This window comes from Heterocephalus glaber, unplaced genomic scaffold (genome assembly GCF_053883595.1).
Source record: "Heterocephalus glaber isolate CG9 unplaced genomic scaffold, H.glaber_assembly_v1.0 deba00001613, whole genome shotgun sequence".
Classification (NCBI taxonomy): Eukaryota; Metazoa; Chordata; class Mammalia; order Rodentia; family Bathyergidae; genus Heterocephalus; species Heterocephalus glaber.
The window spans coordinates 27,549,017-27,567,796 of NW_028258384.1; the positions used below are offsets into that span (position 1 = coordinate 27,549,017).

The 18,780-nt window shown below is 39.2% G+C and overlaps 1 protein-coding gene across 5 annotated transcripts; it reads left to right on the forward strand.

Moving 5' to 3' along the window:
- Positions 1 to 13,512: 13,512 nt before the first annotated feature.
- On the forward strand, positions 13,513 to 17,597 carry Armcx1 (armadillo repeat containing X-linked 1). Of its 5 annotated transcripts, none has more exons than XM_004875513.4 (4): positions 13,513 to 13,648; positions 13,979 to 14,041; positions 15,400 to 15,460; positions 15,754 to 17,597. In XM_004875513.4, exon 4 carries the CDS (start codon positions 15,883 to 15,885, stop codon positions 17,245 to 17,247), a length of 1,365 nt encoding a protein of 454 aa, XP_004875570.1. In that variant the 5' UTR covers positions 13,513 to 13,648; positions 13,979 to 14,041; positions 15,400 to 15,460; positions 15,754 to 15,882; the 3' UTR covers positions 17,248 to 17,597. The 5 variants fall into 5 exon arrangements, with proteins under 5 accessions (XP_004875570.1, XP_004875572.1, XP_004875573.1 ...); XM_004875515.4 differs by having other exon boundaries at positions 13,519 to 13,648; positions 13,982 to 14,041; XM_021252619.2 differs by having other exon boundaries at positions 13,524 to 13,670; positions 13,982 to 14,041.
- Positions 17,598 to 18,780: the final 1,183 nt, after the last annotated feature.

The window sequence follows — 18,780 nt, forward strand, 5'->3', positions numbered from 1 at the left end:
CTCCTGATTTGGCTTGGCTAGAAATTGTTGTGCCCCTCCACCTTGCATCTCTTGGCTTCCTCCCCCCAGTGGACTGGAACAACTTGCCTTGGTGTCCTCCCTGTATAGTTAGCGCCCGCTCTTCTCTGGGCTTCTCCTACGTGAGTCCAGCTGGACTGTCAGCTGCCATGCTTCTTCCTCACTCTTCAGTTGTTACTACCACCTCATTCAAGGGGGGACACTCTAAGGTGGCTAAGATCAGGGAGGAAGTAATTTGGCACCATTGTTAACATTCCCAACCTCTCTGAGCCCCGATTAGCTGTGATAAACACAGCTGGCTTTCCTGTAGATTTCCCTGGCTTCAGCCCTGCCATTTTTTCCCCAGAGATGTGACAGCTGTCAATCAAACAGTTTGCACTTTTCCTTCCCCCTCACTGAAATGTTGTCAAGACAACTGGCTGTCCTGGAGGCCTGCACCCACTTGCACCAATCACAGATATATGCTTGAACCAATCATAGGCTAGCAGCTGCTATATAAGCAGCACTTCCGCTACACTTCTCTGGTTAGTCTAAGAGACCTCCCTCCAGTGTACCCCACTGGGTAGCAGCACAGATCCTGCTAAGATAAAGACTCTCTTTGGTTGTCCTGTAAACCTGCTTATGATTTATTTCTTGGGTAGTGTGGGCTCTGAAGGTACTGTAGATCTATTCAGGAATCTTATCCTGAGTAATGAGAACAGAGTGGTTGTTTCAAAATAAAGAGAAATAAACACTAGGGACTGTTAGCTCCAAAGAGCTCCAGAGACCAGCAGCTAATGAAGATCAGCAGCAGAGACCAGTATCCAACTGAGTCAACCTATGCTGTCTGGCATAAGATGGTATCAGACAGTGGTGGCTGGCAGTGGCAGTGACCAGCAGCTGGCTATGTCAACTGTTGGCATCCAGTATCATTTGGTGGCATCAGGAGTGTTAGCAGAGCTGCACTTTGCAGATTCATGATTTTAATCTGAATTGAGCAAAAAAAAGCCTCAACTGATTTGCAACAGTATCACTTCCATATTTATAAATAACCATTTTATTTCTTGGTTTTAAATTTTATACCTCAGCCATGACTTCCTACAATAGAAGAATTCAGTTGCCTTATACCTTCTACTCTATAGCCTCACTCCTCCCATATTCTCCCAATGTACTGTTGTGACATTTTGTTAAACAATATTCAGTGTTTTTGTATATGTGAATATTTTTCACAATTTAGGTATTAGAAGGAGATTTCCTTAAGAGAATAGACTCTCTTACTGAGAAGCCTGGCTTCAAATCCTGGTTTTGTCACATAATAACTGTGTGACATTTGGCAAATCTCTTCATGGTTCTCTGTCTCAATTTCCTCACATTGATAATGGGATTGACAGCAATACTTATCTCATAGGATTTCTGTGAATATTAACATATTAAGTACTCATAGTAGTACTTGTTGCATAGTAATTGGCATATATTTGTTGCTATTTCTCCTATAAATTTTTGTTCATCCTGGAGTTAAGCACTGCTTAATTTTCACTTTGCTTAATTAAAAAATTATTGGTACAATTTAGATGTACATAATGATTACATTAATCATAGGGGATTTGTGCCTTCACATGACGTATCTTGATTCTATTTTTTCCCATTCCCCTTCCCTTCCTTCAACCCCACTTCCTCTTCCTTATTTACAAAAGCCCTGTTTCCATTTTTTCCTTCTTTTTTCATTTTTTTCATTTTCCTCTCTTTCATCCTCCAATTCTCTAGTTCCAACTTCCTATTGAACAAATTTTTTATATTTCACATTGTCTATTATGCCTTTGGTCCCTATTTACATTTTCAATTCCTTACACTAGAGAGACAATGAAATATTTATACGTGTGTCCAATATATTTCACTTAAGAGTATAGCTTCAAGGTGAATCCATTTAGCCATAAATGTCTCAAGTTTTTCCTTCTTTATAGCTGAGTAGTACTCCGTTGTGTAGAAAAACCACATCTTTATCTGTTCAACAGTTGATGGGTATTTGGCTTGTTTCCAAGATTTAGCTAATACAAAATGTGCTGCTATAAACATGGGTGCACATATATTGGTGTGTCATGATGCTTTTAGTTCTTCTTTTCAGAAGAGAAATAGCTGGGGTAAATGGGACCTCTAATCCTAGTTTTTTGAGGAATCTCTACAAAGTGGTTGCACCAGTCTGCACTCCCACCAACAGTGGAGAAGGGTTCCTTTTTCTCCATATCCCTGCCAGCATTTGTTGTTGGTTGATTTCTTGATATTAGCCATTCTTTCTGGAGTGAGATGGTATCTCAGCATTGTTTAATTTGCATCTCTTGGATGGCCAGTAATGTTAAATATTTTTTCATATATATATTTCCCATTTGTACTTCTTCATCTGAGGAGTGTCTATTCATTTCAGATGCCCACTTTTGGATTGGGTCTTTAAATTTGAGGGGTCTAATTTTTTTCAATTCTTTTTTTGTTCTAGATATTAGTCCTTTGTCTGAGGGACTACTGGATAGAATTTTTTCCCACTCTGTGGGTTGTCTCTTCACTTTGTTGGTGATTTATTTTGCAGTGCAAAAGTTTTTAATAGAGTGAGATCCCAGTTAGTGATTCTTTCTGCTATTTCCTGTGCAGTCTGGGTTTTGTTCATGAAGTCTTTGCCTATCACTATGTCCTCAAGAGTTCTTCCTATTCTTTCTATTCTTCCAGTGGTCGTGTTTGTCCCCTTTGTCAAAGATAAGGTGCCTGAGTGTGTTTGGGGTTGTTTTATTTTGCTTAATTTTAATGTACTTATAAATAAGTCACCTTTAAGCTTTTTGGTGGAGATATAACTAATCCCAATATGGTCAATCCCAGTAGTCATCTATCGGTTTCTGGTTTAGTTCTGTATTTCAGCTATATTATGGAAAACTGTTCTCTAGGTATAAAGTATAGTTATTATGCTGGATATTCCCTTGTCATCATATTGGAAATTTCTTAGTCTCTCATTCATGTTTTGTCTGGCTTTTCCTGAAACGTACACTTTCTTGTGTCTTGACATATGAACTCATTTGGGTGGAGCACATTTAGGTCATTGAGAAATGGTATACAGTATGTAAATACTTTGATATTTTGCATGTTTGAACACGCCTTTATTCTATCCTCACACTTGATTGGTAATTATTTGGCATTTGAAGTCTTGATTGATGTCATTTCCCCTCAAATTTAAAAAATTTACTTTTAAATCAAAGCTATAGATGTACAGAGTTTAAGGAGTCAAATAATTTTACAAGACTTGTGTATTAGTCTGCTTGAGTTGCCATAATAACAAAATAAGACAGATTGGGTGGATTATGCAATCGACTTTTTTTTCATAGTTCTGGAGGCTAGAAATCTAAGAACAAGGTGCCATTATGATTGGCTTGTGGTGAGGCCTCTCTTGGTTTTAGATGGCCACCTCACTGTGCCTTCATATGAACTCTTCTCTGTGTACAAGTGGACATAGAGAGATCTTTGGTGTGTCTTCCAGTTATAAAACATCGATTCTATCAGAATAGGGCTCCACTCTTCTGACCTTCATTACCTCCCTAAAAGCCCTATTTCTGAATAGAGTCACATTTGGGGTTAGGGCATATGTTAATTTTGGGTGACATAATTTGGTTCATACCAGCTTGCTGTGGCAATCAACAATATCCTTATATCTTTATCTCACTCCCAGAAGCAATCAGTTTCAATTCTTTTAGGTAACTATTTTGGTACTATGTTTAAATGATGTGCTTATATTGCTGTTTCTTGATTTTTTGAGTTTTAATCACTGATTTCCCACTATGGGATGTGAGAGTTTAGTTATTTTACACCCCCACCTGTTCTGATCATACATTTTCAGATTTTTTAATACCCTGCCTTCCCAATTGTTGTATTGTTGTTTTGACACTGCTGTTTTGACTAAATATGTGCTTGTTATTTTTGCATCACTGTGACAAAATACCTGAGATATACAACTTAAAAAGGAGGCAAGATTTATTTTGATTCATGGCTTCAGAAGTTTCAATCTGTTGTCAGTTGGCTCCATTGTTTTTGGGCCTGGGGTGAGGTAAAACATCATGGCAGAAGGGTGTGGCTGTGCAAAGCTGAGAAGCAGAGAGTGAGAGAGAGGAAGGAGCCAAGTTCCCAGTATTCCCTTCAAGGGCACAGCCCCCAATGAGCTCTTCCTTCAAATAGACCCCACCTGCTACAGTTTCCCCCACTCCCAATAGTGCCTTCAACACATGAGCTTTTGGGATATTTAAGGTCTAAACCATAACAGTGCTATTGACAAAAATACTACATAATATATTAAGATTGCTTGTCTTGTCCTGTATAGCTTTTTGTTTCCTCTACATTTAATCTATCCCTCCTCCTTTTTCTTTGTATTTTCATCAAGTTATCTCTTAAATATCCTTCCAATTATGTAACTATTCTCTCACTATGTTCAAAGAAATTAGATAGTCTACCAATTTCACCTACTTGACAAAGTTTCTTTTAGGAAATTGCTCCAAATTGAACTGCTTACACTATAGGCATACAAAACAACATTTGTTTTTGGAATCCCTTTTCACAGCAATTCTGGTAGTTCTTCTTGCTCACCATTGTACTGAATTCATTGTATCCTGGATCTCATTTCTCCTCCTTTCTTGGTTTATGTATTCTTTTGGCAGAGCATATGTCCAAGCACCTTCCTGAGAAAGTGTATATGCAAAGAAAACTTTTGAAACCTTTCAAATCTGAAAATTCCGTTATTTTACTCCAATACTTGATTATTGACAGCTTGATTGGAGGTGGAATTTTGAATTAGAAATTCTCTAGTTTCTGTCTTTTAACTTTTAGTGTTGTTGTTGAGAAGTCAGATGCCACTCTGGTTCTTTTTTGTATGTTTACTTTTTTTTCAATAGGCAATATATCTGCATGGTTTAAATAATAAAAATGCAGTATGAAAATCTTCCTCCTGTTATTGTCCTTCTACTCAGCATCTTTTTCTCCAAGCAGATGACCACTGCTATTAGCTCTCTTCCCCTCCTCTCTCCTGCTCTCCTGCCATCCCTTCCCCGTTCCTTCCTGCCCCTTTCTCCTCTCCCTCCTGTTTTTGTAATGGGATTTCAATATGGACCTGCAATAAACGCATTGTTCTGTATCAGTCAAGGTTCTGTAGAGAAATAGAACCAGTAGGAAATTATATATGAATATGTATGCATTCATCATATATGAGGTATGATAAAAATACAATGAACGGTTAAATAAAAAATTATTACAGTAAAAAATACATTATCACTAATCCCGCAGAAATACTTCCCCTTTCTTTAAACACACTTATCCCATTGTTCTTTCTGAAGCAGCTCTGGAAGTCTTATTTAATGAGTGTCTTTAGTTGTGCTGTCATAGCTAGCTCTATGTCCTAAATTCATTGAAAACGTTTACCTTTCATGGTTGCTTTGACTTTGGGAAAGAGGCAGAAGTTTCATATTGCCAGATCTGGTGAATACGGTTGATGAGAATATACTGCAATGTTTTTACAAGCTTGCCTTTCTGTTAGATGGCACTCGACAGCAACAATCACCACATTTTTAATTTTTCTTTTGAGACAAGGTCTCATTATGTAGTTTAGGATGGCCTTGAACTCACTATGTAGCCCAGGCTGGCATTGAAATCATGGCGATCCTCCTGCTTCAGCCTTCCAAGTGCTGGGATTACAGGTGTGTGCCACCAGACCTGGCTCTCACTACATCTTTTTAAATCACACCTTGCCAAGTCACTTAAGAAAGAGGACTTCCAGAACTGATTCAGAAAGTGGCAAGAGTGATGGTGTAAGTTTTCAAAGCAAGGGAGAGTATTTTGAGTGGGTTACTCTATAAGATATTTCATTAGTCTATGGATGATAGTTTTGGCAGAAGTATTGCAATCAGCAAAGGCAATTCCATATCTTGAGTGAGTGCCTATTCCAGTAAAAATAAAATGTTGCCCCTTCCATGATGGAAGCAGTCCGATGTAAACAACCTTCCACCAGATAGCTGTCTGATTACTCTGGGGGAATGATCCCATATTTAGGATTTATTCTTGGTCTTTAATGTTGGTATATTGGGCACTCAGCCATGACTCTAGCCTGATCAACCTCTGAATAAAAATCCACATTGCTGAGCCCATCTCTGTCACCCATGGCATGTTTGTTCATGAACCCATTGGGTGTCTCTATTGCCTCATTATGATATGGACTATCAGTGTTCTCTTTGATACTGGAAATAGTCATTATTGACTTTCTTTAATCAAATTAGAAGACTAATTTCAAAATTCTGAAATTTACAGTTATGGTTATGTTCCCACTGTACCATTCTCAGTACCAAAATCAGGTGTTTTCAGATAAATAGAACCAACAGGACACACACAAACACACAAACACACACACACGTCTAAGGAGCTAGCAAGGCTGAAATTTTCAGGGCAGGCAGGCAGGCTAGAAATTCAGGTAAGATATTGCAGGTTTTACTCCAAAATCCACAGGGTAGGCTAACAGGATAGAAACTCAGGGAAAATTTCTATGTTATGGTTTTAAAGCAGAATTCCTTCTTCTTTGAGAAACTTTTTGTTCATTTTTAAGGCCTTCAATGTTTGGATAAGTCTCACCCAAATTATGCAGAATAATCTCCTTTGCTTAAAGTCGATTGATTCAAATGTATTTATCACAGATATAAATGCTATCATAGCAACATCTGATTCAGATTTTGATAAAACAATTGGGCATCATATCCTGATGAATTTGATAAAAATTAACCATTATATGTTGAGCACAGTATATGACTAAATCCTCTCAAATCTGATTTTAAAATAATTTATTTTTTCCTTTGTAAAAGAAATAATTTATTTTTTCCTTTGTAAAAGAAATAATTTATTTTTTCCTTTGTAAAAGAAATAATTTACTATTAGATGTTTTACAAAATATAGATATGTATAACTTTATGATAAACTTCTATGTTACAGTTAATTTTACACACTTGATCTTTAGAGATATAGAGATATGGTTAAAAGGTCATGGAGGAGCACAAGCAGTGGTTGGGAGGGTTTTGAAAATTCTCCATTTTTGGTGTCTATTTATGTTGTTTCCATTGCTTGACTATTATGAATAATGCTGCAATTAACATGGATGTGCAGATATCTTTTTGAGCTTTTGATTTTAATAATTTGGGAAATACATCTAGAAGTGAAACTGCTAGATTATATAGTAGCTCTATTTTTAAAATTAATTTTAGTAGATCTATTTTTAATTTTTGGAGGAATCTTCATACTGTACAAGTGTTCCAATTTCTCCATATCTTTCCAAACTTTAAAAAATCTTTTGTCTTTTTGATAACAGCCATTCTTAGTGGAGTGAGGTGATTTCTCATTGTGGTTTTGATTTGCATTTCCCTATTGAATATTTTTTATACGTCTGTTGGCATTTTTATGTCTTCTTTGGGAAAATGTCTATTGAGGGGACAGTGAAGCTCAGCCGGTCCCAGCACCTGGAAGGAAGCTCCCCGCCTCCATCCCAGGCTCCTAGGGCAGTGAAGCTCAGCCGGTCCCAGCCCTTGGAAGGAAGCTCCCCACCTCCATCCCAGGCTCCTAGGGCAGTGAAGCTGAGCCCGTCCCACCACCCGGAAGGAAGCTTCCCAGCTGCCATCCCAAGCTCCTAGGGCAGAGAAGGTGAGCCCTGTGGGAGCCAGAAGCACCCCTCCCCCCGTGGAAATGAGAAGACCCATAAACAAGCCTCAAAAACAGACTTCTGTAGCACCTACAGCAACCCCAAAGGGAAAGGAGATGGAACACTCTGATACTCAACCACCTGGACTCTCTGAACTGGCAACAAAAGAGGATCTGGGAAAAATGAAATCAGAAATAATTACTCAGATAACAGCAAAGATTTTGCTCATGGTGCAAGACATGATTAATAAATCTAGAGAGGACACAGATTAAAAAAATAGAGGATCTGAGGAACATGATGGAATCCCAACATGGGAAACAAATGGAATACGAAAAACGGATACAAGCAGATTTCCAAGAGATTAAAAACTCCATCGAAAGTCTGTGCAGCAGAATGAACCAATGTGAGGACAGAATTTCAGATATAGAAAATAATATTGCAATTAGTGAGGAGGAAAAGAAAAATTGCTTTATAATTGTAAGGGAACGTGAGAAATGAATCCAGCAGCTACTAGACAATGCAAAGAAGAATAACATAAGACTGATGGGAGTCAATGAAGAAAGAGGAGAGAGTGCAGATGACATAAAAAAACTCTTCACAGAAGTGATAGCAGAAAACTTCCCAAGGAGGGGAAAAGAACTTGACATACAGATAAGTGAGGCATAAAGGACTCCAGCTAGCCTTGATAAAAAAAAAAATCAACACATAGGCATATAATAGTTAGGATTCCAGAAATCCAACAGAAGAACAAAATTCTACAAGCAGTTAGAGAAAAGAAACAAATCATATACAAAGGAAAGCCCATCAAAATCACAGCAGACTTCTCAATGCAAACCCTCAAGGCAAGAAGAGCTTGCAGGGATGTATTTCAAGCCCTAAAGGAAAACAGCCTCCAACCCAGGTTGATGTACCCTGCAAAGCTCTTTCAAAATTGGTGGAGAAATAAGATACTTTCATGATAAAGAGCACCTCAGGAACTTCATGAATATCAAGTCGGCACTCCAAAAAATTTTAGACAATGCCCTAGGAAAAGACAATGAGGATCACAACTCCAGGAAACCCAGCAGAATGAATCCATTGGGCGTGACAAATTAAACACAAAGGGGAAGAATCCAACAAAAAGAAATAGTCATGACAAGGCTTTGAAAACTTTTAACTTCATCTCCCTAATGAGTGTATAATTCAATCTTATTATTGTACTGATGAGTATTTTTCTGATTCTAGAGTTGCACACCATTCCTTGTGCTATACTGGCTATTTATCATCTTCTTATGTCTACATTTTAATTGGGTTGTCTATTAATGAGTGCTAAGAATTCTTTATATATTCTGGTCATAGGTTATATTCATTGTAAATATGGTCTGTTTAAGGACTACTTTTCATTTTAATGATGTCAATTAAAGTTCTAAATTATGATGGAATCTCATTTATCAATTTTTTTCTTTTATACATCATGTTTTTTGTATCCTAGGTAGTTCTTGCCTACACTGAATTCGTAAATATATTCCCTTATAAGTTCTTCTTAAAGTTTTATACTTTTAGGCTTTCTTATTTAGGTTCATAGATCCCTTCAAGTTATTTTCATTTATGGAAATAAAGGGTTGAGGTTAATTTTTTATATACAGATACCAGGGGTTCTAATGCCATTTGCTGAAGACACTCTCTCTTCCTCGGCTCTTGAATCGAATTTATATTCTACAAAATGCTAATGTTAAATAATCTTTCAAAACTCAGTGGACCATATATGTGTGGTTCTATTTCTCGATTCTCTGTTTTATTCCAATGATCTATATGTCTTTCCTTACACCAACACTGCCTTGATTACTGTAGCTTTAGAAGAAGTCCTGAAATTGGGTGCTAAACGTCTTCCAACACTGGTTTTGTTTTTGGTTTTGGCTTTTCTAGGTCCTTTGTACTTCTACACAACTTTTAAGTTTCAATATCCAATTCTTCATTTGTAGCAAGTATACACAAACCTGAATTTTTATATATACCTTGTGTTTTCTAATCCTGCTAAATTCAAGTACAAGTTCTAGGGGCTCCTAGAGATTTCTTAGTATTTTCTCTGTAGATGATCATTTCATCTACATATAAAGATTTTGCTTCTGCCATGCCAATCTTATCCTAGTTGTGTCATTTTATTGCCATTTTGGTGGGGACTAGGTTTCAAAGTTTAATGGACAGATAAAGGGTAAGCATATCTGCCCTTGTTCCCCACCTTAAGGAGAAAGCATTGTATCTTCTCCATTCATACAAGACATTCTCCCTGGAAGTATGGAGTACATGTCTTTAATTTGTTGAGAAATTTCTGTTCTACTTCTAGTCTTCTGACAGCTTTTACCATGAACAGCTGTAGAATTTGGTCCAATACTTTTTCTCCAACTAGTGACAGGATCATATGGCTTTTTCCTTTCCTCTGTTTAAATGATGACTTTTGGGGGTGGATCTTTCAATGCTGAACCAACACTGCCATCCCTATAACAAAACCACTTTCTACATCCTGCCAGATCTGACTTCTAATAGTTTGTTTCATTAAACAAATTTCTATCTATGTTCATACTTTTTTCTTCTATTATCTTTATCCAATTTTAGGATTAGCACAATGTTGAGTTCCTAAAATGAGGGGAGAAGTGCTCCTTCTTTTTTCTGCTTTAATTGTTTGATATAATTTATCAGTTAAAATGTTTATGAGCCTGCTGTTGTCATATAGGTAGGTTTTCAAGCTAGGAATATACTTTCTTTAATAGGTGCTATTCAAATTTTATATTTCCTCCAGAGTTAGTTGTATTAATTTGTTTTCTAAGTTACTTCTTAGAAGTTGTCAAATTTATTTCAAAAAAGATTTTGTAATATGCTTTCTTCATCCTTTTAAATTCTGTAAAATCTGTGGTAATGTCTCCTAGATCTTAATATTGTAATTTAAAAAATGTATAACTGATATTGTGTAACAGGAAGAAAAGGTCTAAAAGAGCAGGGGAATTGGGAGGGGTAGGGGAAGGGAGAAAAGGAAAAGGAAAAAATATGAGAAGAGGAAAAAAATGGAAACAAGGTCTTTGCAAATAGGGAAGGGTGGAGGGGGTGTAGGGAGGGCAAGGGAAGGGGAAAAAATAAGAACCAAGAGACTCATGTAAAGGTACAAGATCCCAATGATGAATGTAACTGTATTGTATACCTAAAATGTACCAATAAAGTTAATGAGGAAAAGAGAGAGAGAGAAAAAAGAAACCTGTATGTAGAACTTTTCTAGAGAAAATTGATATAAAATTTAAACTGTGACTACATCTTCCTCTGGAAAGTCAATTTTTGTGTTAATAATATAAGGCAAATTTTTCTTAAGAGTATATGAAACATTTTAATCCTACATGATGAATTTCTAAAATAAGCTAGCTGTTGTCTCATGTTCTGGATTTTAAATCTGTAATATTTTTCAAAGAGTTTTTGTATGGTATAATACTATAAAATATTTATTATTATTAGCTTACAAAATAATAGTGAAATATTTAATATAGTCTAATAAAAGATCTATGAAAAGCAGAAAAAAAAAGAAAATGTCTATTGAGGTCCTTTTTCAAAAATTGATTATTTTTGTTTTGGGTTTTGCTGTTGCATTGTTTGAGTTCTTTATATATTCAAGATATATTAATCTCTTGTAGAAAGACTCCATTTTTAAAGATGACAGTCCTAAAATTAAAGTGCAGATTTATTGCAAGTACTGCATTTAATGTCAATTGTTTTGTTCTGTGTATTGTTGAACTTGGAACTTGACTCATCTATGTACCCATACTCTTTGTATTTGTATGAAGAAAAGTGGAGATTATTAAAGTGTTTGGTGATAGAACAGACATTGCAGGTCACTTTTATATTCTCCTGTATATTTTTGTTCTGCTTGCACATATTTAAAGAAATAAAAGTTTGTATAATAAGAGAAGGAAAGAGAGAGAGGGAGAGAGCAGAGGAGTAGAGAGATATTAATTCTATTTCTATTGTGGGGAGATATATCTTTTTGTCTAGGAGAGTAGTTTTACGGCTTTTTGTTTGTTTAGACATGTATGTCAGAATCTGATGACAGCTATAATTTCTTGCCCTACTAAAGTGAACACATGGGCTGGGGATATAGTTCATTGGTACAGCACTTGCCTAGCAGGAGCAAGGTCCTGGGTTCAATCCCCAGTACCATCAATCAATAAATAAAATGAACACATTTATGAACACAACTTTAATACAAAGCTTACTCTAGGTTTAGTGTGGTCAGTGGGGATTGTTTCTTGGGCCTGGGCATACATTTAGCTGAGGAGACACCAAGGTGGATGTTGACTGGCAGGACGTGACTCTGCAATAAGTTTAGCTTCTTCCTGGGTGCCCTGGAGCTGAAGAGGCTAGAAATAAGAGGCCCAACAGGTTGCATCTCTCAGGTCATGTGGTATTAGTGGCACCATGAATAAAAGCAGAGAGGTAGATGGGAACAGCAGTCCCTTCTGTGGTTCAGTTAACTCTGAGAATTTGGGAGAGGAAGTGAAGGAGACAAACGTATTTACTCTGGTCATCTGACTAAAGGTATCATTTGCCATCTTGGTCATCCATCCATGTATATTTTTGGATTGAATAACAGGTGCCTGAATATAGTGAATTAGAAGCTCTGGAATGTGGGAGGGGTTGGAGGTAGCACATTCCTCATTTTTTGACAGGGTAGGGAGGATCCAACAATTTCAGCATCTGTCACCCTCAGCTGCCTCAGCTTTATTAGACTGGAATCTAATTCAAGGGCAGGTGTTCAGAGTAGCCATCAAATCAGGAGAGGTTCACACAGCAGTCAGTCAAGCCTTTGGGAACTTAAATACATGCTTTGCTTTAACCAAACAAGACAGGATTGTTTTGCTTTTATTTTACCAAATTGCAAGTTGAGCCAATAGTAGAAAATGTAAATGAGTCATTTGTGTTAACACGCCCAGATTACAAATTGGTCATTTCTTCTTGGACTAATTCATAAGTTATGTAAAAAATTCCAGTTTCAATTTTAAAACAAGTTAGTGTGTTTTGAAAGCTATTTGGCTGTAACCTATAGAGACATTTTTCTTGTGTTACAAATAAATATAATGAAATTAGTGAGGTTTGTTGGGTTTTCCCCTCCCACTTAAATTTTTGTCCACTCAAATGAAAAGGGCATCACTTTGTTTTCTCAATGTAAAAGTAACATGTTACTGACTTTAAAAAAATCAACAAGAAACTGGTAGCAATCTCAGTACTGTAATCACAGCACTCTGAGAGCCTGAGGCAGGAGGATCACAAGTTCAAGCCCAGGGCAATTTAACAAGACCCTGTCTCAAGATAAAAAAAAAAATTAAATTAAATTAAAAAGGGTTGGGATGTAGTTCAGTGAGAAGGCCCTGGGTTCAATCCCAATCTCTGAAAAAGGAAACCCTCAAATAAAAAACAAACAAACAAACACAAATAAACAAACAGGAAAGCTCAGAAGAATAAGACACTCCCATTATCTATCTCCTTTTTTGAGATATTGACCCCCATTTGGTATAAGAGTACAGGGAAAATGTTCAACCTTCATAACTGAAGAAGGTGGGAGGTGGAAGGCAAAGCAGCTGGATCGGGAGTAAAGATGATACAAAATTATTCCTCCTCAAAGAGAAATAAAAGGCTAATGGACATGGGAATAAGATGCAGCCTCTCCGTGTTAAGCAAAAAAAGGCAAATTCGAATGGCAGGGAGAAGGCGCTTCTGGTCTCCGTGATTGGCCAAAAGGAGGGGAAGGGCTGGCTCCTGCCCACGGCTGGTGGGAGTGGTAACTGGGGTCCTGATCTCAGGGGTGACGTAGCCCTCACGTGAGCGGGAGCTGACGTATGCAGACGTCCTTTTAATCCTGGTCTTCCTTTGGTCCGATTGCTTGGTCGCTATTTTTACCCAGACATCTGGCGAGCCTGTGGTGGATAGTAGGAAGAGGAGGAGGTAAATGCTTGGATTCTAGCAGGTCTGTTTGTGGATGGGCGTTGCTTGGGGATCCCTTCCTTGCGGGCAGCGGAGGGCGGAGACCAAATGAACACAGCCTAGTCCCCTCCATTTTCCTAGCAATATCCCTGGCCCTTCCGGACCAAAAAAAAAAGGTGGATTTTGGAAGGCAGGAGTCGAGGGGAGACCTCGGACTAGGAGGCGGTAAAACTTTGTTATGCCAGAGCCTTGAGTTAGGGAGCGCAGGTATTAGGTTGGTGTTCTGTGTACTGGTTCGCCTGCCAAGCCAGAATCTTGGGATGTGAGACTGTCATTTCCCTTGTTTTTCAGTAGGGCGCGGTACCGTCGCTGTACTATTCCAGCAAAGGAATAATCTACTCTGAATCCCTGCAGGTCAGTGCAAAGCTCCGCAGGCCCCAGAAGGGTGGGGATGGGTGAGGACCCTGTCTAATTTGGGACTCTTATCCGCTCTTCAGCAATTTTTGCGCGCTTTTGCACGCGCGTTTAAAGAAAAAGGATGTGACAGTGCTAACAGGAAAAATAGTTACCATTGAGGGTGGGTTCCGTTACAGAGTAGGACACAAAAGATCGTTTGATCTTTTTTAACTCCTAAGGTTATTCTATAATCCTCAGCCCCACCTCTCTCCCTCCTTTCCAGAGGTTTCAAAGAGGCGTGGTTTTTGCTGGGAAAATGGCCCTGCCTGTGGGGAGTGGGGAACATGCGCTTACCTAGAGGGTTTGTGTCAGTGGAGTCCAGAGAAATGGGACTAGAGTAAGAGATAAAAAGGCAAAATGTATCTGACAACCAGGACCCTGAATTTGGAAAAGCTGGTTTTGGAACTCTCTGAAGTGCTGTTCTGTTCCCTGAGCCTCCCATCTTGGCTATGTCACCTGTGTCTGTGGATCTTGGGCCTGAATGAAGACCAGTCCAAACTTCAGAACCAGAAAGAGAAAAAAGTTGTCCAGAAGTAAATAGGTCAGATTGAGGGTGATGGTTTGGCAACTCCTGGGGTGGAGGATGATGGTGATTGTGAATCCGAGGGATTATAGACCTCCTGGAATCCTCCTCTTTCCCTCCTTTGTCTACACTTGGAGGTTGCCAAAGAAGTGCTCTCCAGATACTAGACAGGGAAGGAAGTGGCTGCTGTCAAGAGAGTTCTGGGATGGAGGTGGGGAGGATGTTACTGAAAATTACTGTTTGGGGTACAGTGTCTTTGGTGTTGGTCCCCCCACCAAACATTCAGTCCCAGAGCTGGTCAGTCCTTAGGTTTGTTGGAGGCAGAAACCGAGATGAGGGAGGAAGAAAATTGCTGAGTAGTGGAAATAGGTATAATTAGGGGGTGGGGATGTGGGAAGGCTGACCAGGTACCTTTGGTCTAGTTATTGAGGATGGCAGAGGTAAGTGTGGAGTGTGAGATCTTTTCATATTTCAAGCTAATTTGGCTTCTATATACTACTCTGTCCATTTTATTTCAAAGAAGGGAATGTGGAAGTCACCTCTGGAGGAAGTGATGATGGGGGTGGGGTTGTGCGGTGGAAAGTTGGAGAAGTAGATCTTTGAAGGAGGAGAGGGAGAGAGGAAATGAATTTCAAAACCAAAGCTCTCTGAGTACAGGAGGAATCAATAGGTGGGGAACTGCAAGGAAGGACTAGAGCCAAGGATTCATGAAAGGGATGTGTGTCCTATCCCTGGTTAGGTCTGTTTATCCCCTGAATTCTTATCACACCCTTCTCTATTCCCTTGTCTGCAGGTCTACAAGATTCAGTGCACTTGGAGCCTAGAAAGAGAAGGAAAAAACTGCTTGGACCTCTGTGGGTATTTGAGTGCTTCATTGCCCTAGGACATCTTGAAGGACAGAGGTGGCAGGGAGCTTTTCAAATACTTTAAATTTGATGTTCTGGGTGGGATGGTAAAATGTGAGGTCGGGATATTGGGAAAATTTCCAAAATTAGCTTCCCAATTGAGAAAAGGAATCAATGACCTTGATAGCAAGCTCTGAGTCTGGGCCAATAACCTCCTGGTTATATATTTGTAGTTCAGTTTGTTTGCATGCAAAGGCACAAAGGGAGAAGGCCAAAGCTTGAAATCTTTCCTTTATTCCTAGATTGCCCTGTTACTGCAGTTGCAGCAGTCTGCCGGCAGCAGCTGAAGACTCCACCCCTTACACAGGAGTATCCTGGGCCAGAGCAAGCCTGCTCTGTGCCCAGGTTAAGAAATTCACTCCAGCTATACCATGGGCCGCACTAGGGAGGCTGGCTGTGTAGCCGTTGGCATGGTCATTGGGGCTGGTGCCTGCTACTGCGTATACAGACTGACCTGGCGAAAAGATGAGAATGAGAAAACCTGGGATGATGATGATGAAGAGTCTAGTGATACATCAGAAACTGGGGTTGAGACTGAGAAAGGAGCCAAGATTAATGTTGGGGTGGGGGTCGGAGCCAAACCTCAGAGTGACACTAAGGCCAAGGCTGAGGTGAGATTGGGACTTGAGAGTGGTCCGGGTGTAAAGAAGGAGTCCCATTGTGGATCCCAGAGTGGAGGTGGCCTGGAAGCTAAGGCCAAGGCCCTTTTCAACATCTTGAAGGAACAGGCAAGTGCAAAAGTGGGCAAAGGGGGCAGGGTGGGTAACATTTCTGGGAATAGGACCCTTGCACCAAGTTTGCCCTGCCCAGGAGGCAGAGGTGGAGGCTGCCACTCCGCTAAGAGTGGAGCTAGGGCTGGGAGCAAGGCAAGTGGAAAATCCAAGGGAAAGGCTCGAAGTAAGAGCACTAGGGCTCTACCTACAACGTGGCCTGTCCGCAGGGGCAAGTTCAACTTTCCCTATAAAATTGATGATATTCTAAGTACTCCAGATCTTCAAAAGGTCCTTAACATCCTGGAGAGAACAAATGATCCTTTTATTCAAGAAGTAGCCTTGGTCACTCTGGGTAACAATGCGGCATATTCATTTAATCAAAATGCCATACGTGAATTGGGTGGTGTCCCAGTTATTGCAAAACTAATAAAAACGAAAGACCTCATTATTAGGGAAAAGACTTACAATGCCCTTAATAACTTGAGTGTGAATGCTGAAAATCAGGGCAAGATTAAGACATATATCAGTCAAGTGTGTGATGATACCATGATCTGTCGCCTGGATTCAGCTGTGCAGATGGCTGGACTAAGACTGTTAACCAACATGACTGTGACCAATCATTACCAACATTTGCTTTCCTATTCTTTTCCAGATTTTTTTGCTTTATTATTCCTAGGAAATCACTTCACCAAGATACAGATTATGAAACTAATTATAAACTTTACTGAAAACCCAGCCATGACAAGAGAGCTGGTCAGTTGTAAAGTACCGTCAGAGTTGATTTCTCTCTTTAATAAAGAATGGGATAGAGAGATTCTTCTTAATATCCTCACTCTTTTTGAGAATATAAATGACAACATAAAAAGTGAAGGCCTTGCATCATCCAGGAAAGAATTCAGCAGAAGTTCACTTTTTTTTTTATTTAAAGAATCTGGAGTATGTGTTAAGAAAATCAGAGCATTAGCAAATCATAGTGATCTAGTGGTGAAAGTAAAAGTCCTGAAAGTATTAACCAAACTCTAATTTCTGTCCCAAACGCTAGGAACAATGTGTTTTTTAAAGTTTTTGTTTTTTACTGTGCTTATTTGGCAAAGAGATCCTTTGAGCTGCTATTTTGGAATAATAAATACCACAGATTATTAATAGTCATTGATGTGGGGTTCAAACAGGACCATTTTAAGAATACCAAGTGAACATTGGAGCTTGCAAAACATTTGTTGATTTTATCTTCCTCCCTAGGTTGAGATTTTTTACTTTACATATACTGACAGTGAAGTAAATGTACATTATGAATAAGTTATACTCTTTTGTATTGTTTTATATTTGTTAGCCTAAGACTCCTGTTTTATCAATAAAGTTCTGTGTTTTGAGCAGCAGAAGAAAAAAGGCATTGGGTCTGTTTGGAAAGACGATAAATGGAAACAAAAAGTCAAAATTAGAGGCCTCCAGCCATGGCCAGGTGGCTCCCAAAGGTGCTTCAAGGCACCAAAACCTGCTGCACACAAAGGTATTCAGGAAAAGTTTTACAGAGGATGGGGGGGCACTAATAAGCTGGGCTTGAAGGATAAGATACAAAGGGTCAGAAGGTCATGCAAAGAAGAACAGTGGTGGAAGAAAGGCGTGGAGGTGGGAATTTTGCTCCAGAGAGGAAGCTGGTCTGCCTGGAGTAGAGAGTGTGGAGAGGAGAGTAGGGGGGTGTGGGTAGAGTCAGTAATTGAGGACAGTCTTACTCTCTTTTCCTTGGCGCACTTCCAGTTGCTGAACTGGGGTGTCTGGATATTACCCTCATCTGCCCCTGGGAGACAACAAGGCCTTTCATAACCAGAGGAATGACAGGATGAAAGGAAACAATATGGCCGCTTTGTGTGTAGGATGGGTGTGAGTTGGGGTGGGACGGGAATGGAGACTGCAGATTGGAAATCTAGTTAGGAAGTTAGCTACCATAGACATGCAGGAGATGAGAAAGGCATGGAATTTCACTGGTGGCTGGGAATGGTAGGGACAGGAAGGAAGCAAGAGATCTATTCTGCTGCAGCCTACTCTGAAGACATAAAGAAAGTTAACTTTATTTTAGGGTTCTGGAGCCACATGATAGGAACATGTACTCTTTCTTGGTTAACGCTAGTGTCTATATAATGGATAAGAGTTATGTTTTGAAATAATAAACTGTAGTGGAAGAAAGCATGGTTTTTAGAGCTTGTTCAGATTGCTTTTATAAGGTTATTTGGAGGGAGCCTTTATGGAACCATAGAGAGTGCTGTTGGGATCCACAGGGAAGACCCACTTGTCTCCCACCCCATAGTATTGGTGAGGGTATGGGAGGAGGAGAGCTCTCAAACTGTGAGATGAAGACCACACAAGATATGAGGTCCATTGAGATAGATGCTTCAGAAACCTTTAACATGTGCATGCCCTTTGACCCAGTAATTTCATTGTCGATATTTACCCTTAGGAATTAGGCAAATAATTGACTTGTACAAAGCTGTGCATTTTCCAATTATTGTGAAGGGTGAAAAAAGTATAAATGACCCAAGTGTCTCAAAATATGTGGTTGGC